At 44.8% G+C, this 27,207-nt stretch overlaps 1 protein-coding gene across 1 annotated transcript in view; it reads right to left on the minus strand.

Moving 5' to 3' along the window:
- FANCD2 (FA complementation group D2) overlaps positions 1–27,207 on the minus strand; it is a 154,420-nt gene that overhangs the window by 45,730 nt on the left and 81,483 nt on the right. The window contains 7 exon segments of the mRNA XM_075073058.1: positions 7,021–7,143; positions 9,315–9,414; positions 12,046–12,173; positions 20,439–20,552; positions 22,821–22,909; positions 22,911–22,946; positions 23,087–23,226. Of these exon segments, the coding sequence (XP_074929159.1) occupies positions 7,021–7,143; positions 9,315–9,414; positions 12,046–12,173; positions 20,439–20,552; positions 22,821–22,909; positions 22,911–22,946; positions 23,087–23,226 (730 nt within the window).

Raw genomic sequence — 27,207 nt, forward strand, 5'->3', positions numbered from 1 at the left:
CAGCAGCAGCTGCTCTGTAAGTTGGGGGCCCAGCAGCAGGACCAGCAGAGGCAATGTTTTCAACAACTGTCCGCCCTGCCACCCCACTCCCCTGGTCCTGGAGGAAGAGGAGCAGCAGCCCCAGGGGCCCCATGCTGCCACTACATCTCACAAAAATGGGTCTGGAAGATGACTCTGAAGAGTTTTTGATTACTTTTGAGAGAGTTGCCTTGGCAGCTGGGTGGTGCTCTGGAACAATGGGACATGCTCTTGGCCTCATATCTGACAGAAGCTGCCCAGGCTGCCTATCAGAGTCTTCCTTATGAGGAGGCCCGTGACTATAGAGCAGTCAAGATCACTATCTTGGACACTCTGGACATCACCCTCTAAAAACTGTCAGCATAGATTTTGGGGGAAGACATATCTGCCGGAGGCACAACCTGGCATCGTAGCCCAGGAGCTTATGTATGTCTGCTGGAAATGGCTCCAACCGAATTGGCACACGGACACCGAATTCGCCAAGCAGGTGGCAGTCGAACAATTCATACACATCCTCCCACCCTGAAGGAGGGCATGGGTCCTGTGGCACCAGCTCATCACCCTGAAGGTGGCCGTCGGTCTCATGGAGGACTCCTTAGCTGCCAAGGCCCTCCTGACCATGGGAGAACCCGACTGCAATCCACAACCCTCCCAGCACTGGGCCACAAAGATGGCCCCCATCACAATGATTTATCTAGTTCTACCCCGAAGCCCCATGGTACACTTACTGTGATGGACTCAGACCAGAAGGATATAAGAGGGTAGTGGAAGGCAGGTATATCAGCCTCAGAATGAGCAGGTCCCTGTTCCCTGGATAGCCAAACAAGAGTTTCTCCAGGCCAATCAAGACACCTGACGCCAATTTAACCAGTTAAGGTCATTAGGCTAATGTTGGCACCTGACCTCAATTAACTAATAAAGGATCAGTTAAGGCTGTTAGCCTAATGGAGACAGCTGGAACCAATTAAGGTCCCACTTATACTGCTTTAAAAGCTCTCCTTTCCAGTTCTCTCGAGAGGAGCCCAGATGAAAGGAGCCAGAGGAGAGGAAGCATTACTGAACCCTGAAGTAAGGGTGAAGCTTGGAAAAGGGGACCACGGGGAAGTGGCCCAGGGAATCAAAGCAGCATCAGTGGAGGAGGGAAGCTGCTCACAGCTGCTATCATTAGGGTCCCTAGGCTGGAACCCGGAGTAGAGGGCAGGCCTGGGTTCCCCCCTTGCCCCCACATGATCTACAGAGATCCCTTTGAAAGGGGAAAACAGACTTTGGTCCAGGCAGGAAACCAAATGGTGCCTATGGAGCTCTAAGGAGCAAGAGAGACTGTGGGTATTCTACCTACCCACCTCCCATATCAGCCTGTGATGAAAATAGCTCAATAAGCTGTAACCTTTGCCGCCATACTGGGAAAGGGAGGTCATATTGAAGGCCTTAGCGAGCTTCTGAGGCCACTGTATCTGCCAGGAAGCACGGGACCCACCAATACAGGCTCAGAGCTTTGTCACACTACCAACTGTGATGGAGAATGAAGGACCTCATCGAGAACCCCCTTGAGCGCCCTCAGAACCCCGAGGTCCAAAGAGATGAGACTTTGTGCAGTAACTCAGGTTCTTTGAAATGTAAATCCTTGTGGGTGCGCCCTCCCAGTCTCGCACCTGCTGCAGTGATTAACTAGCACTGTGGGCCTGCGATCCCCAGTTCCTTCTCTACCACAAAGGACTAAATTAGAACTCTGAAGTAGAGGGGAGGGTGGGTAGTGGAGCACCTATAGGGTAACTAAGAGAAAGTTACTCGCCTTGTAGTAACTGAGGCTCTTTGAGACGAGTGTCCCTGTGGGTGCTCCACTCCAGATGATGGTGCATCCTGGCGCTGTTGATTGGAGATCTTCGGTAGCACTGCCTGGTTGGGACACATGCCCTCAGCTGCTGTCTCACAGCATCGTTCGGGTCTGCCTGAATGCACACGTCCCACATCCTCCTCAGTTCCTTCTCTACCATGGAGTTATCTGATTAGTACTCCAAAGTAGTTACTATCACATGGGATACCACGGCAGCGTTACACAGTGTGATCATCAGCATCTGGGAGGATGAAAACATACCACAGGACCTCCATGACGCTACTATTGTCTCTCTTTTCAAGAGCAAAGGCAGCAAAGTAGAATGTGGAAATTATAGAGGCATATCCCTCCTCTCCGTTGGAGAGAAAATCATTGCCCGCATCATCTTGAACCACCTAATAGCTAGTATTTCTGAGGCAAATTTACCTGAAAGTCAATGTGGTTTTCGACCTGGCCGAAGCACAGTCGACGTGGTGTTTGCTGTCAGACAAATACAAGAGAAGTGCATTGAACAGAACATGCACCTGTATGCTGTCTTCATAGATCTGACAAAGGCGTTTGATACCATCAACAGGGAAGCCCTTTGGACTATTCTAACATGACTTGGCTGCCCAAGCAAATTTGTCCAGATTATATGCCTTTTTCATGACAGCATGATAGGCAAAGTATTGTCTGATGGAGCCACATCTGCCCTCTTCAACATCACCAATGGCGTGAAACAAGGATGTGTTCTCGCTCCTGTCTTATTTAACCTGTTCTTTGCATGCGTCCTCAACCATGCAATGAAAGATCTGGATCGAGGTATATATTTGAAATACCACCACGATGGTTCACTTTTTGACCTCTGTCGCCTCAATGCAAAGACTAAGACAGTGCAGAAACTCTTTCTTGAGGCACTCTGCCAATGACTGTGCCCTCATGGCTCACACTGAAAATTATTTTCAGCACATTGTCAACAAGTTTGCCGAGGCCTCACAACTTTTCGGACTAACTATTAGCCTCGGAAAGACAGAAGTTTTCCATCAACCTGTACCTGGACCAAATGCTTCTGTCCCAAGTATCTCCATTGATGGCACTCAGGTTAAAGTAGTGGAGAACTTTAAATACCTGGGCAGTGTCATATCCAGTGATGGATCACTGGATAATGAGATCAATGCATGAATATCCAAAGCAAGCCAGACACTTGGCTATCTGCATGTCAAAGTTTTAAACCACCACAACATCCGGATGTCAACAAAACTGCTTATGTACAGAGCTGCTGTTCTTTCATCTCTTTTGTACTGGTGTGAAACACGGACACTATATAGGCGTCACATCAAGCAACTCGAAGCATTCCATATGCATTGCCTCCGCAACATCATGAAGATCTGCTGGCAAGACAAAGTGCCCAATCTTGACGACCTCGAGAGAGCTCAGATAACAAGCATCGAAATGATGATCATGAAGTCACAGCTACGTTGGACCAGTCATGTTAGCAGCATGGATGCCAACAGAATCCCCTGCCAGCTTCTCTATGATGAGCTCTCCTAGGGCATCCGGCATATAGGTTGTCCACGAAAATGTTACAAGAACACCATCAAAGCCAATCTGCAGTAAAGCAGTATCAAACTCAGGGACCTTGAGGACACCGCCAGTGACAGAACACAGTAGTGTGCAACAGTCAGAAATACCTGCATCGCCTTTGAGGAAGACCACTGCCGGCGTCTACAAGAGGCACACGAACAACGTCACAAAGCACCAGCAGCGCACAACCCACTGACTGCAAACTTCCCATGCCCCATCTGCAGCCAAATATGCACCTCTAGAATTGGCTTGTATAGCCATCAGAGGGCACACCATGAGACCAACAATAGATGATTTGCTCAGATTTGTCATCGGATCCATGGACTACCAAGGAAGGAACTCCAAAGTAGAGGGGAGGAGGGTGGGTAGTGGAACACCCACAGGGTTACACATCTCAAAGAACCTCAGTTACTGCAAGATGAGTAAACTTCTCTTCTTCTTCGAGTGTTGTCCCTGTGGGTGCTCCACTCCAGGTGAATGTGAAGCAGTACCTACTATGGTTGGTGGGATTTTGGAGTTGCGGCAGTAATAACAGTAGACAGTACTGTATGGCCCACTATGGCGTCTGCCGTGGTATCCCATGCGATAGCATGTTTGGCGAATGTGTGGTCAGATGTCCATGTGGCCACCTTGCATATGTTTGTAATACGTATGTTGTGGAGGAAGGCAATTGATGTTGACATTGCTCGAGTAGAATGAATTCTGACACTCTCCGGTGGTTGAACATTCTGGGTTTGGTAGCAGGATCTGATGCAGTCTGAGATCCACTTGGAGACTCGTTGCTTAGAGATAGCATCATCCTTTGATCTCTTGGTAGTAGAAACAAATAGCCTAGGGGATTTACGAAATGGCTTAGTTCTGTCAAGATAGAATGCAAGAGCCCGTTGGACATCGAGGGTATGTAATGCTCACGTCCCTCTGGGTTGTATGAGGCTTGGGATAGAATACTGGTAAGTGTATTGGCTGGTTAAGATGGAAGGTAGACACCACCTTGGGAAGGTATTTGGGGTGGGGTCGCATAGTAAAATCTTGTCTTTGGAGAAAATGTTGTAGGGAGGGTAGGCCATCAGGGCACTTATTTCACCAACCCTTCTCGTTGACACTGGCTAGATCATAGGGCTCAATGGGTAGTGATCAATGGCTCCATGTCTACTTGGCAGCCGGTTTCATGCGGAGTGCCCCAAGGGTCAGTCCTGGGGCCGGTTTTGTTCAATATCTTCATTAATTTGATCTGGAGGATGGCACGGACTGCACCCTCAGCAAGTTTGCAGATGACACTAAACTGGGAATGGTAGATACTCTGGAGGGTAGGGATAGGATGCAGAGGGACCTAGACAAATTAGAGGATTGGGGCAAAAGAAACCTGATGAGGTTCAACAAGGATAAGTGCAGAGTCCTGCACTTAGGACGGAAGAATCCCATGCACTGCTACAACCTAGGGTCCAAGTGGCTAAGCAGCAGTTCTGCAGAAAAGGACCTAGGGGTTACATTGGACGAGAAGCTGGATATGAGTCGACAGTGTGCCCTTGTTGCCAAGAATGCTAACGGCATTTTGGGCTGTATAAGTAGGGGCATTGCCAGCAGCTTGAGGGATGTGATCACTCATAAGAACATAAGAATGGCTGTACCAGGTCAGACCAAAGATCCATCTAGCCCAGTATCTGTCTACCGACAGTGGCCAATGCCAGGTGCCCCAGAGGGAGTGAACCTAACAGGCAATGATCAAGTGATCTGTCTCCTGCCATCCATCTCCATCCTTTGAAAAACAGAGGCTAGGGACACCATTCCTTACTCATCGTGGCTAATAGCCATTTATGACTTAACCACCATGAATTTATCCAGTTCTCTTTTAAATGCTATTATAGTCCTAGCCTTCACAATCTCCCAGGTAAGGAGTTCCACAAGTTCACTGTGTGCTGCGTGAAGAACTTCTTCCTTTTGTTTGTTTTAAACCTGCTGCCAGTTCATTTCATTTGGTGACTCCTAGTTCTTGTATTATGGGAATAAGTAAATAACTTTTCCTTATCCACTTTCTCCACATTCATTATTTTATATACCTCTATCATATCCCCCCTTAGTCTCCTCTTTTCCAAGCTGAAGAGTCCTAGCCTCTTTAATCTTTCCTCATATGGTCCAAAGTCACTCATGGCATTTAATCTCTTCATGGAAAGATAGGCTCTTGCTGTAGTGGAATGAAGGATTGCTCCTGTTAAGTCTATGGACCTTGGGGGGATCAAAGTGGACTTCTCGTTGTTGACACAGATTCCCGGGGAAGACAGTAGACAGAATAGGAATAGGGTCACTGACTGGACTTCTCTGCTGGATCTGCCTGTGAGGAGCCAGTCGTCATATGGAAAGACGGTAAGCTATTTCTTTTCATCCAAGCCACCACCACTGAAAGGACTTTTGTAAAGACCCTGGGTGCTGTAGCTAGTCCAAATGGGACGACGGTGAGTTGTTAGTGATCTTGCCCAATGAGGAACCGTCTGCGAGATAGATAAATGTCTATGTGACCATAAGCATCTTACATGTCAAGAGCCAAAAACCATATGCCCTATTCCAGAGAGGGGATTATTGATGCCAGTGTGATGACGCAGAATTCTGATTTTCAGATGAATACATTTAGTTGGTGTAGATCAAGAATTGGTCTCCATCCCCCATTCTTTTGGGGGACCAGGAAATATGTGGAGCAGAATCCCTTCCTTTGATGTTGGGATGGCACTGGTTACAAGTATATCCTGATTCTGCTATGTATATCCTGGTTCATCAAAAAATGTCATGCAAGGTATCAAAGGAAAGCCAGTCTCACACAGTTGTGAGTAGCATTGTAAAATTATATACCACTACTATCTCGGGTCTTATGTATCTATACTGGAAGTATGCTCTTGGATAATAAACTTATGATTGTTTTCACTATAAATATACCTCAGTGCTGTAGTTTTGTATAAGGAGCTAATCCTGAGTTGAACCATTCAAACTGGTGTGTACACAGTTCCCTTGGGGACAGAAGACCTGATATTTCTGTGAATGTTCAGTTGATAAAGGGCTGATCATAACAGGGAAACTCATCAAAGAGGCTTGGAGACTGGGGGTGTATCTATTGTTACCTACAAGGCAAAGCAGGGGCTGGCATAACCCAGAGGTGATTGTCTAGGTGGCTAACAGACTGGAGACATCAGGGAGCTGACTTCCCAGTGAAGCACAAGCAAGTATCCCTCTCACTGGAGGCAGAAAGTAACAAGGTGACTCAGCCTTAGGCACCCTGAGAACCATCACAACCATACACCACCACAACCTTCCAGACTGGCCATCAGCACCCAAGGATTGACTGGTGTATGTTCATTTATTAGCATTGGTTCAGGGATAATAAACTTAAACCTGCTCCGAAGCCTGCTGGAATTTTGTCATTGGCTAAAGCTGACTTTGTACAGATTTAATGTGCACTACTAAGAAAATGCCTAGCAGTTCCCAGATGTATCAACATTACTAATGTGAAACCTTAACATAAAACAAGACAGATCAAACAATAAGATACTTGAATGTCGGAAGCCAGTGATTGCTATTGTGCAGCACATGAGATTCAAGGTCTTTGTTGACATTATTACCTGGTCAGCGTGGGGTAAGTAGAAGAATATCCGTCATTAGCAGAATTAATCAGCTCTGGGACCCCAACACTGGAGATGTCTTCCACAGCTTTTAAGATGTTGTCTGTGTGCTCCATATATACACTGAACCCAAACATCAGGATAGTAAGTCAGTACATGTTATGCAGGGGCAGGACAGTAGCTTCCATTACAAAGCCCATTCCTGACCTCCCTCTATCTTGTAACTTTGGCATAGAAAACTGGTTAGGCCTGAAGATTGCAAGATTTAGTCTGATTGGAGAGGAGAACGTTCCTGTGAAGTCTGAGGAAAATTCATCAAACTGTCCCTGAGTTACATTTCATTGAAAATCATTGACTTGAACCTGTACCTTTCTCCCTAGCTCATCAATGGCTAGTTATAGTCTCCCCTGCCACCACCTTCCAGAGAGTTAGAATTCCTTAAACTGACATGGCAGCTACACCTGAAGAAATAAGTTGCAATTAAGCAAAAATATTAACAACTATTTGCTGTGGTTAGTTTTGGGTCAGTCCTGCTCCCACTGATCTGATTTAGAGCTTTTTAACATTGTCTTTAATAGAAGCAGAATCAGACACTACAGTACAGCCCATTTACACTGCAGAATGCATATATACACGTGCATACACATGCACGTGTATGTATGTTGGACTGTACTGACAAATTCAGTGTAGAAAAAACATAAGGTTTGGGGGTCTTTCTATAGCTGAGGTCTAACAGAGTTCTTCCTTTAACTCAAGTGGTAGATGCCTGTGTTTCTGGAACTATAGGTACAGAGTTCTAGGTCTGGCTCTGCAGGTGTATGGTTTAATGCAGAGAGCTGGATGCCTCTCCATAGTTAAGGTTGCAATCGTGGTATCAATATAAGGCTGCTTTTGATCCCCTACTAGTTAAAAATAAAATTCTTCATACTTTCAGATTTGTAGGACCAGTTGAATAGACACTTTTGAGAAAGCTTTGATGATATTAACATCCTTTTGAAAGTAAAAGATTTTAAAATGGCTGCTTTTGAAACTGCATTTTCCAATAAGCAGTTGCACAAACATCAGTCTCCAGACACAGTTTGCACATGCTGTAGGATTATTGTTTGCTTCCTTCCTTATTTGTCTTGGGGGGGTGAGGGGAGGAAATGTTATGAAAACTGTTCCAATCTGTTTTTCAAGAACTGTTTATATTCTTTCCTGTCCCCTCAGGCCTGACAAGACTTCCTGGGAAAGCATTTCAGCATATTTCACACTGGATACTCTAAAACAAGGGTGGGCAAACTTTGCAGCTGAAGGCCACATCTGGGTGGGGAAATTGCATGCAGGGCCATGAATGTATGGCGGAGCAGATTGGGGTGTGGGATAGAGTGCAGGGTATGGGAGGGAGTGCGATGTGCAGGAAGGGGCTCAGAGCAAGGGGTTGGGGCGGAGGAGGGCTGAAGGGTGTATCAAGGGGCTCAGGGAGGGGGTGGGGGTGCAGAAGGGGGTGCAGAGTGCAGGGGGGGCTCAGAGCAGGAGGTTGGGATACAGGAGGGGAGTGAGGTGCAGGAGGGGGCTCAGGACAGGGGATTGGGGTGCAGGAAGGGTGCAGCAGGGGGTTGGGGTGCAGGTGCAGAAGGGGGCTCAGGGCAGGGGGTTGGGGTGCAGGAAGGGTGCAGCAGAGGGTTGGGGTGCAGGCAGCAGGGGGCTCAGGACAGGGGGTTGGGGTGCCAGGTGCAGGAGGGGGTTGGGGTGCGGGCTCCAGCCCAGCACCGCTTACCTGGAGCAGCTCCATGGTGGCAGTGGAGCATACCAGGGCCAGGGTAGGCTCTCTGCCTGTCCTGGCCCCATGCCGTTCCCAGTAGCCGCCAGCACCACTTCCCTTGCAGGAGGGGGAGGAAAGAGGGCTCCACGTGCTGCCCTCACCTACGGGTACCTCCCTCGAAGCTCACATTGGTCATGGTTCCCCATTCCCGGCCAATGGGAGCTGCGGGAGGTGTTGGCTGCAGGCAAGGGCAGCATGTGGAGCCCTCTGCTCACTCTCCCCCCCCAGGGGCCGCAGGGACCTGGTGCCAGCCGCTTCCGGGAGTGACGCGGGGCCTGCAGCTCCACAGGGGTGGCAATCCTGTGGGCCAGATCCAAAGCCCTGATGGGCTGGATCCAGCCCACAGGCTGTAGTTTGCCTACCCTGCTCTAAAAGAATGCCTTGGTTTGATCTAGCCAGAATATCTGAACAGACATTTAGAGAAAAACTGTTTATGAAGAGAGTTTGCTCTCAGAAACCAAGTTACTGCACAGAAGCAAAGAATGCTTACCAGAGCAGAGTGTGCAGCGCATCACTGAACTGGCTACCCTTCTCTCGCATGCCACTGGGCTGTGTCCATGACTGGCAGAGGAACTGTTTAGCAAGTGAAGCTGTCAAAGATAAGTAGTAAGTTGAGGAGGGACCTGGAAGTGTTTTGTCTCACTGAGAATACAAGCATCCAAGACAATTTTCTTCTCCCTCATACAAATGCAGGATAGCCAGATACTTCTGGCTAATTACAATGTAATTCCACTTCAAGCAGATCCTATGTTCTCCATACAGGTGCCTTCCAAAGTGCTAAAGCTGAGAGAGTTGGGAAAGGCATATTCCTTAGAGATCATTACCACACTAATGAGATTTATACACAAGTCTAGTGAGCTCTTGGCCTGGCACAGCGATTTTTCTAATTTCTTGAGTTCCTCCTGCTTCCTGTGATAATACAGCATCATCTGCTTTTGCTCTTCATTACTTATCACAGGTTCATGTGATGCGGCACCTTGTCCTTTTCTCTGTACCTTGACAATGATTTTAGTTTTTTCATTTTTGCCCATAAAGTCTGAAAGTTTGTTTGTTCTTTTTAACTCCTTTGCTGCCCACCACAATTGTGCTTCAGACAATTTTGGGGGGAGGGATAGTTCAGTGGTTTGAGTATTGGCCTGCTAAACTCAGGGTTGAGTGTTCAATCCTTGAGAGGGCCATTTAGGGATCATGGCAAAAATCTGTCTGGGAATTGGTCCTGCTTTGAGCAGGGGGTTGGACTAGATGACCTCCTGAGGTCCCTTCCAACCCTGATATGCTATGATGTTATTCTTATTGGAGTCACTCTCTCTTTGTCCATTCATGTCTGACAATGCTACAACAGGTTTCCTTTCCTCCCTCTGGTTTGTGGAGCTAGAGACCAGTTTTTCCCTGCTCCTGGGGCTAAGTGTTACCCCCTTGCGAAACCAAAAATGAGGTTTTCCAATGCTGACATACAAGTATTAACTCAAATGTTAGTTTACCAGTGACAAGTGAACTTTCCCTTTGGACACAACCTTTTAATGTTAATTTGAACTGGCAAATTTACAGTTTAGAGTTTTGTAATCAGAAATAATTGTCTTTCTCCAAAGGCTGCATCTGCTTCTCTGACATAAGGAAAGGAAATGATCAGGTAAGAGTAAATTTTTCATTAGGGGACTACAGAACCCAGACACAGGCCACACCCTGAGATGCTCTCGGGTCTCCCGCATGAGCCACCTTTACCCTTTCTTGTTTTTAATGTTTATCTTTTAGTGTGTGTTCACGTTTTCCAGCAGTAAGGGGAGCCATGGTTAGGGCACGTCTGGACATTCTGAGTATGTGCCTGTCACAGGGCGCATGAGTAACCCACAATATATATGTGTTAAGATCTTCTCTGTGTGGTGTGTAGTGCACTGGTGACATACTCTAGACCAGGAGTCGGCAACCTTTCAGAAGTGGTGTGCCAAGTCTTCATTTATTTACTCTAATTTAAGGTTTTGTATGCCAGTAATACATTTTAACGTTTTTAGAAGGTGTCTTTCTATAAATCTATAATATATAACTAAACTATTGTTGCACATAAAGTAAATAAGGTTTTAAAATGTTTAAGAAGCTTCATTTTAAATTAAATTAAATTAAAACGCAGAGCCCTCGAGACCGGTGGCCAGTGTGAGTGCCACTGAAAATCCCATAGGTTGCCTACCCCTGCTCTAGACAGAGAAACAGATTCATCTGACTGCAGCTGGTACGCCTCGTTGGACCACCCAGCAGGGAGTGAGATTTTACTTACTTGCAGTATTGTAGCCTAGGATCATATAGTTAGGTCCTATTGTTATTTGCAATAACTTGTTAAAACCTGCTGGATCTCTCTCAACTTGACTGAATTGCTCTGGGCAGTTTGTAACACTACCCAGGGCAGACAGTTCACCCCTACTTCATCCCAGGGAAAGGATGGAAGTAGGTACAATTCTGAATAGTTTTGTGGATCTGAGACACTGCTAGAATGCAACACTTTATAGCTGAGAGAGGTGCCTGCAAACTTGCACTTTTAGCTTTAGCAATATCTGGTGAACATGAGAAATAAGGCCAGCAAGCTTCCTTTCATATTCCTTGGAAGAAGATCTCTCAGCCCATGTGGCTGCTGTCACCATTAGCAAGTGAACTCTAATCAGCTTGCAAGAGCTGCTCCTCTTGCTTTATTAGGGCTTGTCTATAGTTTTTCTACCACTTTACTGTATAGTGTCAGGAACAGAAATAGTTAAAGTGGAATAGTCCCAGTTGGGATGCAGTTATACCACTATAGTTTATTTTCATTAATTTATGTGATTAAGCTATACTGTTACAAGCACCTTTATAGTGGTACAATTGTGCCAATGCTAGTGATTGTACCAATTTACTTTTATCAGCAAAATTACCCCCCTAACCAAAATAGTTCAGTCAGGACTAAAACGGTGTGTAGAACAGGCTTAAGTTAAACTTATTAAATGCTTCTTCTCAGCCATCTTGCCTTTGAGCCTTCATTTCTCCTGACTGAAGAATGATTAAAAAAAAAAACCTAATGGAGCTGTACTCTGTTTTTTTGCGTGACTGACATATAACAAAGCAGGTGGTAAAGAGCGTCCAATACATTTAGCGTTATTCATGTTAGTGAGTTTTCTAGACTGCCTGGTGACAAGCCAAAGCATTACAGATAAAGGACGGTATGAGAAACTGTCCAGGAAAAGAGGTTCTGCATACATTACCTATTTTATCTTTTTTCCAGCTGGCCACAGGTTTTTCAGCAATGACAATCAGGAGCTGAGTGAGGGTGAGTGCACACTGGAAATTGGGAATGCTGTGCTGGAAATTCAGCAAGTAGTGAAAACTCTCGCTGTGGGTGACAGGAAAGAAAAGGGATGAAGACATTGCAGATATGTCACATATATAGACAGAAAGAGAGGAAGTGCCAGCCCAGATCAGACCCTGAGATCCTGCTAGCCTGGCATCCTATCTTCATTGATGATCAGCACCAGATGCCTCATTACAGTAACTCCTCGCTTAACGTTGTAGTTATGTTCCTGAAAAATGCTACTTTAAGCAAACCACTGTTAAGCAAATCCAATTTCACCATAAGAATTAGTGTACATTGGGGGGGTGGGGTGTCCAGGGAATTTTTTTTGCCAGATGAAAGACTAGATAGATAGATAGATAGATATATCACACACACGCACACGCACACGCACACAGTATAAGTTTTAAACAAACAATTTAATACTGTACACCGCAATGATGATTGTGAAGCTTGGTTTAGGTGTTGAAGATAGAGAGTGGAAGAGCGTGGGATATTTCCCAGGGAATGCCTTACTGCTGAATGATGAACTACCACTCAGCTGACACAACTACCTCAAACTCTACAAGGCAGCATGAATGGAAGGAGGGGAGACAGCATGGCAGAGAGAGACAGACACACACACACCATGTATGTGTGAGAGGCACATACCTTGCCCCTTTAAGTATGCTGATCCCACTCTAAGTACACTGCCTTTTTAAGTAGATCAGCAAGCTGAGACAGCAGCTGCTGCCAGCAAGCTATCCTCTGTCCTGAGCCCTGTCCTGTGTCCCCCCGCTCTGGGGACATGTGGTAAAGGAGCGGAAGGCAGGAGCAGGGGGGAAGGAGACCCCCTGACATTAGCACCACCCTTCCCCTCATTGCACAGCAAGCAGGAGGCTCCCGGGAGCAGCTCCAAGGCAGAGGACGGGAGCAGCACACAGCGGGGGCCAGGGGGGAGGGACAGCTGAACTGCCTGGCAATTGATAGCCTGCTGGGCAGCTGCCGCACAGGGAACTTAGGGGAGATGATGGGGGCCTGCCAGTCCATCCTGGTTCCAAGCCCCCACAAGCTAGCTCCATTCTTTGGCAAGGAAGGGAGCAGGGACAAAAATCTACATCTTAGCAAAGAAACAACATGAAGTTTCTTTTCTTCACCAGACTGCCTGTCACCTTGCTCCCAGTTGGAAATGACACCCCCAAGAGACCCTTCTCTCTCTCCTTGTCTCTGGGATTGCCCCTAAGAAGACAAAGGAAAACATCCATTGGACTCTGGGAGTGGGTCCTGAGAGTTTGGTCAGTATCTGCTAGCGTGCGTGGTAAAAAACTTTGCTTGGATCTAATACGGTTTGTTAAGTTAAGCATTAGTAAACATTTTCTTTTTGGAGGTGGTGAGGGTAACCATTTCTGACTCATTACTTATACTCACTTAAAATCTCTCTCTCTGTATTTAATAAACTTGTTTTACTGTTTTCTCCAATCCAGTGTGTTTCATTTGGAGTGTCTGGGTACCATAAACTTCTGGGGAAAGATCTGGGTCTGGGGATGTGTTGGGGTCAGCCTGCAGCATAACTCAGGCTGGTAAGGGCCAAGTTGTGGCTGGCTGGCTGGCTGCAGCACACAGACATGGCTGGGAATGACTTACATGGGGGAGGCTGTTTGTGAGCAGTCCAGGCTGGATGCTACAGCAGCAAGGCATTGCAAAGGGCATCCCATGTTACAGGGCAGTGGTGACACAACTACTCATTAGTCTGGACTATGCCCTGGTATGTCATGGATGCTAATGAGGATGCTAAGGATCTCATGGAGTGCATCTTGATCCCTTATGGAACAGGAACCTTTGATGATTTGTAGGGGTCCATAATACATAGTCTAATCTACCTAGCAATGGAGGCATCTTAGATGGAAAGACATGAAGAGAGAGCCTGATCTTCTCGAGGATTCTGTAAGCTTTAGATAGATTTTAACGTTCTTCTGACATGTAAGGTTGGCCATGTCTTTTTTGTTGGATGTTGTGGTTTTGGACAGAACGAAGGAAGCATAGCCTATTGGGAAACATGAAGGGAGAAATTTATCTTTAGAAGAAGGGATTTTGGTGTCTGAGCACCACCCTAACCACGTGAAATGGACAGTAGGGCTCATGTATGGATAAGGCTGCCAGCTCTGACACTAGCCTAGAAGACATGGCAGCTACTAAGACACAAAGCATAAATAAAAGGCCAACACTGAAGTCAGAGGATCAAAGGGAGTCCTTGGTCCCTGGACCACACAGAGGAATACACTTTTAGTGTCAATGTTCTCCTAGATGAAAGCAATTACTTAATGACTCTGGAGGACAGAGAGAGACCTTCTAGACCACACCAGGGCCCCCTACTAAACAGGCTGATAATCAATCCCACTCGGGCGTGGTCAGTGGGATTCAATTGTGGGCATAGCAGAAACAGGAGTTGATCCTGATTTAGGAACCCATAACATTTTCTGCTAACACCATTGAACTTGCCAGGCAGAGGGAGCTTGGGCTCGCGAGAAGCAGGGAGTGGAGCACGGGATGGCAGCTTGAGCTTGCGAGACTGCATTCTGTGCTGCTAGGATGACAGCCTGGGCCTGCAAGGTCTGTAGGATTCCCACTATCTCCGTCAGAGAGATATTGACCTTTCTAGAATCCATACTCACTATATCAGCTCTCATTGTTTGTGTATTGCTGCTCAAACTGTCACATGGCTGGGATGTGGGCAGTCATGCCTAGTGGTCGGAACAGGAGTTGGTAGACTAGAATCTGAGAGCAGGGTCAGAAACAGAGTCAGAGGCCAGATGTCAGAGCCAAGGGTCAGAGCTCAGGAATTGGAGCAGAGAGTCAGAACTGGGTTACCCAGAATGAGGCAAGGCAGGGGCAAGACTGGGTCCAATGCAGGAAAAAGGCAGGGGCAGGACGGGAACAAGGAGGAGCAAGACTGGGAACAGCTGGTGAAGAAGCTATTGCAGCCATGAGCAAATGCTTTGAGGTGGTGCCTGGCAGCTTAGCCGGAAGCCATGGCTCATTCTTGGGGGAATTTCTTCTGGCAGCTAGCAGGAGTTACTAGATCGCAGGTTCTGGTTCTCATGGGAGACTTTAATCATCCTGATATCTGCTGGGAGAGCAACACAGCAGTGCACAGACAATCCAGGAAGTTTTTGGAGAGTGTTGGGGACAACTTCCTGGTACAAGTGCTGGAGCAACCAACTAGGGGCCGTGCTCCTCTTGACCTGCTCCTTACAAACAGAGAAGAATTGTTAGGGGAAGAAGAAGTGTGTGGTAACCTAGGCAGCAGTGACCACAAGATGGTCAAGTTCAGGATCCTCACAAAGGAAGAAAGGAGAGTAGCAAAATACAGACCCTGGAATTCAGAAAAGCAGACTTTTACTCCCTTAGGGAACTGATGGGCAGGATCCCCTGGGAAGCTAATATGAAGGGGCAAAGAGTCCAGAAGAGCTGGCTGTGTTTTAAAGAAGCCTTACTGACGGTGCAAGAACAAACCATCCTGAAGTGCAGAAAGAATAGCAAATATGGCAGGTGACCAGCTTGGCTTAACAGTGAAGCTCACCGAAGATTTAAACTAAAAAAGAAAGCTTACAAGAAGTGGAAATTTGGACAGATGACTAGGGAGGAGTATAAAAATACACCCTTGCATGCTCTAGCAATAATCGGGAAGGCTAAAGCACAATTGCAGTTGCAGCTAGCAAGGGATGTGAAGGGTAACAAGAAGGGTTTCTACAGGTATGTTAGCAACAAGAAGGTGGTCAGGGAAAATGTGGGACCCTTACTGAATGGGGGAGGCAACATAGGGACAGATGATGTGGAAGAAGCTGAAGTACTCACTGCTTGCTTTTTTTGCCTCAGTCTTCACAGACAAGGTCAGCTCCTACACTGGGCAACATAGTATGGGGAGAAGGTGAGCAGCTCTCGGTGAAGAAAGAACAAGTTAAGGACTATTTAGAAAAGCTGGACATCCACATGTCCATGGGGCCAGATCTAATGCATCCAAGGGTGCTGAGGGAGTTGGCTGATGTGATTGCAGAGCCACTGGCCATTATCTTTGAAAATTCGCAGTGATCAGGGGAGGTCCCGGACGATTAGGAAAAGGCAAATATAGTGCCCAATTTTTAAAAAGGGAAGAAAGAGAACCTGAGGAACTACAGACCGGTCAGCCTCACTTCACTCCCCAGCAAAATCATGGAGCAGGTCCTCAAGGAATCCATTTTAAAGGTGATCAAGAACAATCAACATGGATTCACAAATGGCAAGTCAGGCCTGACCAACCTGATTGCCTTTTGTGATGAGATAATTGGCTCTGTGGATATGGGGAAAGCGGTGGATGTGATATAGCTTGACTTTAGCAAAGTTTTTGATACAGTCTCCCACAGTATTCTTGCCAGCATTTAAAAACATATGGATTGGATGAATGGACTATAAGGTGGATAGAAAACTGGTTGGATTGTCAGGCTCAACAGCTAGTGATCAATGGCTTGATGTCTATTTGGCAGCCGGAATCAAGTAGAGTACCCCAGGAGTCAGTCCTGGGTCCAGTTTTGTTCAACATCTTTATCAATGATCTGGATGATGGGATGAATTGCACACTCTGCAAATTCGCAAATGACACTAAGCTGGTGGGAGAGATAGATATCCCGGAGGGTAGGGATAGGGTCCAGAGTGACCTAGACAAACTGGAGAATTTGGCCAAAAGAAATTTAATGAGGTTCAACAAGGACAAGTGCAGAGTCCTGCACTTAGTAAGGAAGAATCCCATGCACTGCGACAGGCTGGGGACCGACTGGCTAAGCAGCAGTTCTACAGAAAAGGACCGTAGGATTACAGTGGACGAGAAGCTGGATATGAGTCAGCAGTGTGCCCTCGTTGCGAAGAAGGCCAATGGCATATTGGGCTGTATTAGTAGAAGCATTGCCAGCAGATTGAGGGAAGTGATTATTTCCCTCTATTCGGCACTGGTGAGGCCACACCTGGAGTACCGCACCCAGTTTTGGTCCCCCCACTACAGAAGGGATCTGGACAAATAGGAGAGAGTCCAGTGGAGGGCAACAAAAATGATTAGGGAGCTGGGGCACATGACTTATGAGGAGAGACTGAGGGAACTGGGGTTATTTAGTTTGCAGAAGAGAAGAGTGAGGGGGGATTTGATAGCAGCCTTCAACTACCTGAAAGGGGGTTCCAAGAGATGAGCTAGGCTGTTCTCAGTGGTGGCAAATGACAGAACAAGGAGCAATGGCCAAGCTGCAGGGGAGGTAGTTGGTATTTAGGAAACATTATTCATAGAAGTGGTGATGAAGCCACTGGAATGGTATTCTAGGGAGGTGGCAACTCTCCATCTTTAGAGGTTTTTGAAGGCCTGCTTGAATAAAGCCCTGCTGAAGGATTTAGTTGGCGTGGTGCTGCTTAACAGGGGTTTACCGATGACACTGAGGTCTCTTCCAACCCTAACTTCTATGAATGAGAAATTCTCAATAATGTATCCATTGGAGGTGTCAGCTACACATACCGTTGCGCGGAGAATTAAGTAAATGGACGCGCCAAGAACAGGTGAATCATCTCTCCGTTACCGGCTTTGTGATCCCAACCAGGAGAGAGTGCCTTTGCAAACAGGCAGTCCTCCAAGGAGTGCTGGAGGTGGAAGGAGCTTCAAAGTTCCTTTTGAGAATGGTTTGTCAACTCTCCCAGTCACTTTAGGGACCACAATCGGGACCTGCAGCGGTAGCACTTCTAAGCTTAAGTACTAGCTATTGATGTAACACTTGCATCATACCAGGAATTAGTGTCGCGCACCCCTGTCCCCCAAAACTTTCTCCTCCGGCTGCACTTGACGGACTCACATTCTCCTGGGGAACACAGATCCAAACCCCTTGGATCATTACACAAGGGAAATCTACCACCCGCCCCTTGTCCCCACCAATCCTGTGAGTCCAATCCCACCACTTGGATCTAAAAAAGAAAAATCACCAGGTCTTAAAAAGAAAGCTAAATGAAAGAAGAACAGTAAAAATTATCATCTCTGTAAAATAGGGGATGGAGAAAATTTATTCAGGGTAGATCAGATCACAGAGCCCAGAGGACCCCGCGCTCCTTAGTTCAAAGTTTAAAAGCAGGCAGAGTATAAATCATACAGAAAAAGGAACATTTCACAAGTAGAAACCAAAAATAAAACTAATCGCTGCCTGGCTGTTCGTACATTTTGAAACATGAAGACTGATCAAAAATTTGGAGCGCCTGGATTGACAATCTGGTCCGCTCTAGTCCAAAGCAAACACACCCTCAAAACAAAGAGCACAAACAAAGACTTCCCTCCACCAAGATTTGAAAGTATCTTGTCCCCTTATTGGTCCTCTGGTCAGGTGTCAGCCAGGTTTACTGAGCTTCTTAACCCTTTACAGGTAAAGAGGCATTAACCCTTAACTGTCTGTTTATGACAGGCCTCCATCTTCCTATCTGTGGGGTCCGTAGGGTAGAAATCCCCTTCTGAGAGGCTAACCGTATCCCTGGGGAGAGATGCTAAAGCAGCATCAGCCTTTGGTATTTCAGCAATGGAGCCCTTTGGGTCTGGAATGTTATGGAGCCTGAGGTCACACTTGTTAATGTGCTGGCCCTTACCTAGCTTACCCCGCTCACCCTACTCACCTCCTGGAAGGAAAAATGAAGGGGTATTATCGCCACTGGGGAGGTATTTGAGGGAAGAAATTGATTCTGATACTCACTCTCAAGAGCCTGCTGAGGTTGGGTTTGAATCGTGCAGATAACCTTGCTGCACATGGCTTGACATTTCTCCAGGATAAAAAGCTTTTGCAGAGTTTTTCCCCCAGCCTGTTTGGACTAAGAGCCAGACAGCTCGCCTTCTGCAGGGGAGCAGAGGGATGAGTCAGAAGATTCGGATCTCCTGGATTTTTTGTGCCTTTTCTTTCCCCTTTCAGATTTTTTAAATTTAAATTTATTTATTTATTTATTTTTTGCGCACTTTGGGAGCTCTGTACCCTAAGCTCTGCTGCGGCTTTGGGGAGGCCGCCTACAGCTTGTCTTTCTTTGGGCCTGGAGCCCTCTTGAGAGGTCTGGCTCTGAATCCTCCCCCACTGGGTCCCACTCACCCTGGGAGAGGAGGGTGAACCCATCAGACCCACCTGGACAGCTTGGAAAGGGCTGATTAGAAGTCCTTCTTCTTTCCCCAGGGCACTCAGGACACACTTTATGACTTGCTTTGCAAGAGGCACCTGGGACTTATCCCCTTAGTCAAGTGGTCAGGGTTCTCCTCGTTTTTGGAACCTCTCCCTGTTCTGCACTGGGGTTCCTGGTCCATTTTCCCCTCATTTGAGTCAAAGCTGCCTTGATGGGTAGGGACCCCACTTGCCTGCCCGACGCATGGCCCCATGACCTAACAGAATTAGGAATGGAGGGCTGGGTGCAGGCTGAGCACAAGTCATCATCTGCCAAGCTTGGGAAGCCTGCCTCACAAATCAAGCACTGCTTGGATTTGATCCAGTGCTCTTTTGGCTGCTCAGCCGTGCCTGTAAGGGGCAGAGGAGCCAGCAGGGAAACACTGCAGTGGAGGCTCAGGGAGGGTTAAAACTGCAAAGGGTTAATCAACCAGAGAAGAGGAGGAGAAACATCGAGGAAGGAAAACTCTGCTCTCCACTGCCCAAAAACTGGGCAGAAAAAGTTAAAAAACAGAAAAGAGTAAGCGCAGGGGCAACAGAAATCACCATTGTCTGCTGCCACAGAGGCAGAGAATCCAGCAGCAAGCGGCAGCAGAGGTGGGGTGGCCAGAGCATGTGGCACCAAAACAGCTCCACCTCCACGAAGCTGCAGAGGGAAAAGCAGCCCAGACATCCAGAATTGAGAGAAACCTTGAACTGCACAATTATAATAACTGTCAAAATCATTTTCCAATCCATTCCTTGTACTCCCTCAGTTTGTTTTTGACCAACAGTACACACCCAGAAGAGATTCTCTCTCTCTCTCTCTCTCTCTCTCTCACACACACACACGCAGTCTCGCATGCTCTAACCAGGGCACCCCTCGCTGTCCCTCTCAGAATATTTTACACATACTAGTACCTCTTGCTCTATTTCCAAGTATTTCATAGACCTCAGGTGCCTCCACTTTCCAAGAGCTGCATATATATTTATGCTGTCCCTGAGCATCAAGCCCTGTGTTCTAAAAAATCTCAGGAACCCTTAATCGATTTTATCTGTTACATTTGTGCAGAACACCCACAGGAAATGTAGAATTTTTTTGAATATTATTTCTGTTAAAGTTCTGGGAATACAGCATTGTTGCCTTCATTTATCCTACCTGATTAGGTCCTCAAGAAGAAGAAACTCTGTCTCTCCAGGCTTTAGTCTGTCTGCAAGGACCTTGAGGGCTGACCTCAGCAAGTCACTATTTTCACGTTGAGAAAATCCACTCCTGGGGAAAAAGAGAAGAGCTGCAGATCATCATCAATATGACAAATTGGAAGATGGGAAGAAATTAATGCCAGCTACACAATGGCTAAGAGTCTTTTAAATCTGTCTTCAAGAAGAAAAATAAAAGAAGTTTGGACAATTAGAACAGCTTTCTCCTGGCTACGGGAAAAGAGGAGATGAGAGAATTCTTGGAAAAAAAAAAAAATGAGAATTTGGGTCACATGAAATTGCTTTAGCTTTTCCAGGCCATTAAAAGCATTATGCACACAGAACACAAAACAGATCAGTGAAGTTCATATCCTTCCTTCAGTGTGTGTGGTAAGTATTCAGTAAGCACTCGTATACTCCTTGCATGACAAAGGGTATTCCCATTGGAGCTTAGCCAAAGAGCTTCAGAGGATGAAATTTCTTAAAAACAAACAACCACCTCTTGGAAATTTCATTCAAATATTTTAGGGGAATGTTAAGGTTCATCATTAAGCACTTAAACTTTAGTGGATGCCAAAGCTAGGGTTAGCTGTATGCCCTTAATTCTGCCCCCTTCTGTGTATGCGTTGAATGACAAATACTATTTCTGAAATAATACAACATAACATCACACTTTTCCCCCAACTACCTACGATACATACGTATCATCTTCCACCACTGCATATTACTCTATGTATGCCTGACAAACATAGCCCATGAAAAATTTATATACAGGATGATCAGCAAAGCAATGTCTTATTCACTGTATTCATTAAAAGATACTAGGATGCAGAAAAAAAGTTTTTATGGTATTATATTGTATTATTTGAGCAACTGTAGAAGCCAAGTTTTGGCTGCATGTGCAACCATAACTCTGGCATCTGCACCTCTGACTTGAGTGCTTAACCATGCAACTGAGTTTTTGTTGTTATCATAAGGAATATGTATTTCTAATATAGCCATCATTGTAGTATCTGTGGATGAATTTTTCTCTCTTGTTGCCTGAATGCTGAGTTGTGGAGAGAAGGACTTACTGTTTCAGCTAGTCCCAGATGTCTAGACAGACTGGAAAGCACAAAGATAGGTGTCTTACCATATATACTCATTCATAAGCTGAATTTTTTTAGTAAAAAAGGGAAGCATCAGAAAAGGAGGTCGACTTATGAGCGGGTATAGAGTGGGAGAGGTGGGACACAGCCTCTCCCCTCAACAGAGGGAGCAAGGAGAGCAGCACAGCCAGCAGAGCCAGAAGGGAAGGAGCAGGGCCAGAGTCTCTCCATTTCTGGCCAAGCTGCTCTCCCTCCAGCCTCTGAAGCAACTGCAGCTCCAGGGCTGGCAGGCTGCAGTTGTACCACTTGGCCCCTACCCCCAGAGCAGGCTATACCCATGCCGCCCGTCCCACTGGAGCACATTGCGGCTGTGCCGCCTCGCCCAGCCTGCTGGAACATGGTGCGGCTACACTGCCTGGTCTGGCCTGCTGGAGCAGGCTGCGGCCAGGACAGAGACATCCTCCCCTGGCCCTCCCCAGATAAAGTGGTAAGAGATGGGATGGGGAGAGTGTGGGGGTCCCGGGCTAGGGGTGGGGTCATGTGGGGGTTGGTCACAGGAGTTACTCCCTCCCCTGAAACCCCTCAGCTCTCCACCCGAAAAAATTTCCCCACCAGTTGCTGTCTCCGCCCATCAGGGTAAGCAGCGGCACGCCAGAAAACACCTTCTTTACTCAGGTTTACTCCATGCCTGTGGACGCTCAAGGTAAAACAAACCAACTCAGCCGTCAGTGCTTATCTCCTGATAGCCCAGGAGCTCAAAGCTCGCGACTTCCTCCCTGAATTGATAAAAATGTCTTATGAACGGGTCATACAATTTTTCGCAATTTAACTTATCTATCTGGGGCTGGGGAGCGGGTTGGCTTATAAAGGCAAGCCTGGTTTATTGAATTTCCGAGTTTTTATAAACGGTAACGTTACTGCTGCTGGATGTAAATCAAGAATGCACCAAATGATCTGGTTAAAACCAGGTATTTGCCTTGGAACTCCATTTGCAGCATGGCATCTTACAATTACTGTAACCAGGGTAATTCATCTATAGTTTCAATTCTTTATAGTTTGACTGAATTTACAGCAATTGTTAATATAATATATAACATTCTTAAAGCACTGATTATAACTACAATTTGATGTTCTGCATCGTGCTAGTTTGCTAACATATGAGTCCTTTCAATGAAAGAGGAACCCATACAAAAAGCAATAAGAAACAGGCTTGTTTACATACCCCTATGAACATGCCACTCTTTTACACTCACCAAGCAAACAGGATAGCGAAAGGCCTGCAGCCAAGCTGCTGGAACAAGACGACAATCAGCTGGTGCTCCTGAATGTTCACTCTTGGTCCCATCCACGAGCATTGCCTGGTTTTCTGTAATTAGTGCCTTAAACACAGAACCAAACTTAATTAAATATTATTTTTCAAGAATTATCGTATGTCATTCCCTCCATTTTCATAAATGAAATGAAATAAACAAAAAAACCTCGGCAATTATTAAGAAGAATCAAGTTGCTGCCTTCTGACCTGGAAAGTATTGTGCATGTTCCCATATGAATACGAACAGTGGTTTCAGCAACCTCAAACTGCACACTGAGGCAACTTCTTGAGAGACGATCTCTGACACAGATGGGAGAATCCAATCTTCCTTACAGGCTTTACCCCTGCTGTGAACCCAAACATTTAAAAATCACTTCTCAATTCTTAATTTATAAAGAGCTCAAAGATACAAGCACACTACCGCCTGATGGAGAGAATAAAAACTAACTCAGCTTGTGCAGTCCTGTTCAGTTCCACTCATTGGCAGGTACCAAGGATATAAAGCTGGAAGTCCACAAAGTTTAAGATGGCACAGCCACTGGGAGCCAGAACAACACCGAGTAGGAAGGAGCCAAAAATGGTTGTAATTAACTTTCTAGAATGCTCTGATTCTACTACTTGGGGGCAAAGTGAGAATGGAAACAGATGGAGTCGTCTTTGTCAATACAACACAACATGTGTAAGGTTAGAGATGCTGACAAACAGGCTAAGCAACAATGAAATGAGGAATTAGTCTGCAGGAGGAACAGAGGGTATACATTAGTTATATTAACTATGTACAATGAGATTGTCTAGTTTCTATTAGGAAACAGGGTGGATTTGATTTAAATCAATTTGATTTAAATCATGATTTAAATTTACTAGTCAGAAGACTCAATTTAATCATGGATTTCTATTCACATAAAAGTGCATTCTTGCTTGGTTGTTCATTACAACCTTAATACATATTCTTCACAACTCAGAGATGGATGTAGGTTTCATTTTTAGATGGTGCATACTATACATTTTAAAGTGAGTTTATTTTGAAAAAACTTTTCAGATTAGTTTTTACAGCTATATCAGAAAATGAATGATGTTTGGTTTATTTCATTTACCAAAGGTAAATTGAAGCAGATATTTATGAAGTCATTGGGAGGTGAACTATCTCCATTCAACAGGTTAATCATTAATATTTGGAGGATTTTCTTGCCATGCTGTATTAGGGAGGAGAACATCACCAGACAGACATTTAAATTGTTTTATTTAACTAAAAACAACAACATTATGTATTCTGGATTTTTTTCTTCACAGCAAAACATAATATATTTTAACAAAACAAGCATATGAATTTTTTGAATTGTTTAAACATTCAAGTTTTTTTAAAATCAGGTGTTGTTTTTGTTAAAAATTGTTTTAACTAAAATAGTTAAATGAAATTTAAAAAAAAAACACAAAAATTAAATCGACTATGTCAGCCAGGTCAACATGAGAAACTTAAAATATTGGCTTCTGCAGCTAACTCAGTCATCTTCACCTTCATTTTCCTGTTTGTTCATAATCTAGAAAAGAAAAAAACAAGCTTTCCTGCTTTTTCAGGTCCAAATGATTTCTCAGTTTGGAATGAATTAGTCCAAAGGAAGAAATATTCTTTCTATACCAGCAGAAGAAGCTTACTGCTGTTAAAAGTGAAGATTATCACTTCAACAGTCTCTGAATCAAGTGCTTAAGTGACTTCCACCAGTTCACTGCTGTGACTTTCTTTAAAACATCATCAGCAGCAAACATATATTTCTTGAATGGTTCACCCTTAGCTCTGAAGTTTATTATAGTTGGCATTATGGAGGATGATTGCTGAGGTGTCATGTCATAGCCAACTTCTCTTCTTCAGCAGTTAAGGTTTGACCCTGGTACTGAGTATTGAGAATATTTGCAAGAAAATGAGCTGGGATAGTGCTTGTCCCCATTCGTTTTTTTTTAATGCTTGTAACTTAACTCTGTCATTGCATATTTCTCTTTTTTTAAGATCTCACTCAGATCCTTCCAAATTTCAAATACAGTCAGCAATAAAATCTAGCTATTTCCCTGCATTTTGTTCAAGGCTACAGAAATAGGCTTCAGGGTACTCGTTCAGCATGTGTTCAACATTTCTCTTAAGACCAATTGTTGAGAACTTTGGCTGTGACAGTGCCAATCTATCTTTTTTTCACTGATTTTTTCACAAACTGTCATCAGATTAGGCCAGTTTCTTGATATAGTGCTCAAAACAGTCCACTAACTGAGTTCTCATCGCAACGTCTTGTGGGGAGAGTTAGCTTGGTTCCTCCCACTTTTTTTCAGAGCAGCTGCTGCAAAGTGGTTGTTATGGAAGTATTTTGCATTTCAACATTAGCCTGTTATTTCTGGAACACTGAAGTCTTTGGCTAGGGATGCATCAAATGAGCACTGCAACCATATGTTGTTAGCTTGGGACTCTCTTCATGCTCTTCTAAATTTCTTCTCATCTTGGATACATTTGCAGCATTGTCTGTGACCAAGCTGCGTACTAGACATTTGAATTTTTTTTCATAGCTTTTACTACTACTTCTTGTAAGTATTCTGTGGTGTGTGCATTTCCTGATGTATCAATTGTTTCTGTAAGGAATACATTCCGTTTTTCTGTTGTCACACAAGCACATACAACAGGATCATTCTGGACACTGCTCCACCCATCAAGACTCAGGTTAAAAATTTCACTCTCTAGACATTTTTCAAACTGCTCAACTTCTCTTTCATACACTTTATCCAGCAATTTGCCTGCGACATCTGCTCTGTTGGGTGAACTGTATCCTAGTCTTAATGACTGAACCATGTTAATGAAGTGTGAGTTCTCAATCGTACGCAAAGGAGAGTTTGTTGCATAAACAAACCAGGCAATTTTTTAATCAATTACCTCTTTTTGTTATCTGCTGGTTCTTATCACAAAAACTTATCTATGGTTGTTTCTGGATAATGGAGATTTTTTTTTCTTTTTGCTACAGGTGATACTGTGGCTCTGTGACATACATGATATAACTGAAACACTACCATTGGCAGATAACTCTGAAACTATAGAAAATGATGGTGATCTTGAAGGTAGGTAGTCTTTAGAATCCTGTATGTTGAGGATGGAGTCTCCTAAACAAAATAAGTCAATGCAGTTATTTAATTATTATTAACAAACTGCTCATTTAGTATTACTCACTGACACTCAGTACTACTTTCAAGGTGAAATTGTAAAAGGAAGACCTGCCTATTTCAGCTATTTATTTTTTTTCACAACCGCATCTAAAATGATAGTACCATAGAGTAACAACTATATATTTTTTGCTCAAACATAAAAATTCAAGGATAGTCCAGAAGGAAGACAGGCAGTCCTTAAGAAAGAAGTATGAAATAAAAAAGTTTACCAACCTGAAGATCCTGCATGTTCAGACATGTTCCTTTAATCTTCAACGCAGCTTCCTCCTGAGAAGGAACACTTCTCATGATGTTGTTTCATTCGGGCAAGCAAGCCTTGCATTTCTTTGTTGCAATGTTTGCATTATGCATGCATGCCTGTCTTACTCACAGGTAGAGGAACTTCATTAAAATATTCCCAAACTGGGTCTCTTTCACGGCCTGCTGCCATTATAGGTTTTCCTTTCTAGTGAGAGAATGGTGTGGTAGATCTCAAATCAATGAAGGCTAAATTCAGAAAGACCTCAAGACTTCTGGAATATGCTGCTCAAACAGTTTCATTTTTGTTTCTACTGCCTGTCCCTCCCTTCTCACATTTATCTCGAGACGTCTTCTCCTTGTCCAGATCTATTCCGCCCCGAACAATCTTCTATTCATTGAACTTTTCGAAACTTTGCATTTTTAGAGAGAGGTAAGGGATTGACTCTGTGTACACAAATTTGTCTGCATACAAAACTTTTCTTAAACATTACATGAATATATCATCTCATACTATAGAATTAGAATTTGTACTCCCTATTCCATGATGAGATATACTTGAGCTATAATGTATCTTAATTAAAACGATCTTTAGATAGGTTTTTTCCTCAAAAAGTATTTTATAAAAAAAATCCACCAAACAACAAATCTAAATCCTTGGATGCTAATTTCCATCTCTATTCTGGGTGATCCATTTTTTTCCAGGAGGGACTGGGTCTATGGACCTTATTACTCAAAGAAAGGAAATTTTCATGTAAGCATGGAGAAATTTTCTTCTTCTCCTTTGTTCTAAGATCCACAGATCCATTACAATGGGATTTTAATAGCAGTGTGCCTCCAGATTGAGAAGAAGGATCATCCTTTAAATAAGGCCACGCAAACAATGCAGATTATAT

The sequence above is a fragment of the Chelonoidis abingdonii genome, chromosome 16 (assembly GCF_003597395.2).
Source record: "Chelonoidis abingdonii isolate Lonesome George chromosome 16, CheloAbing_2.0, whole genome shotgun sequence".
NCBI lineage: Eukaryota > Metazoa > Chordata > Testudines > Testudinidae > Chelonoidis > Chelonoidis abingdonii.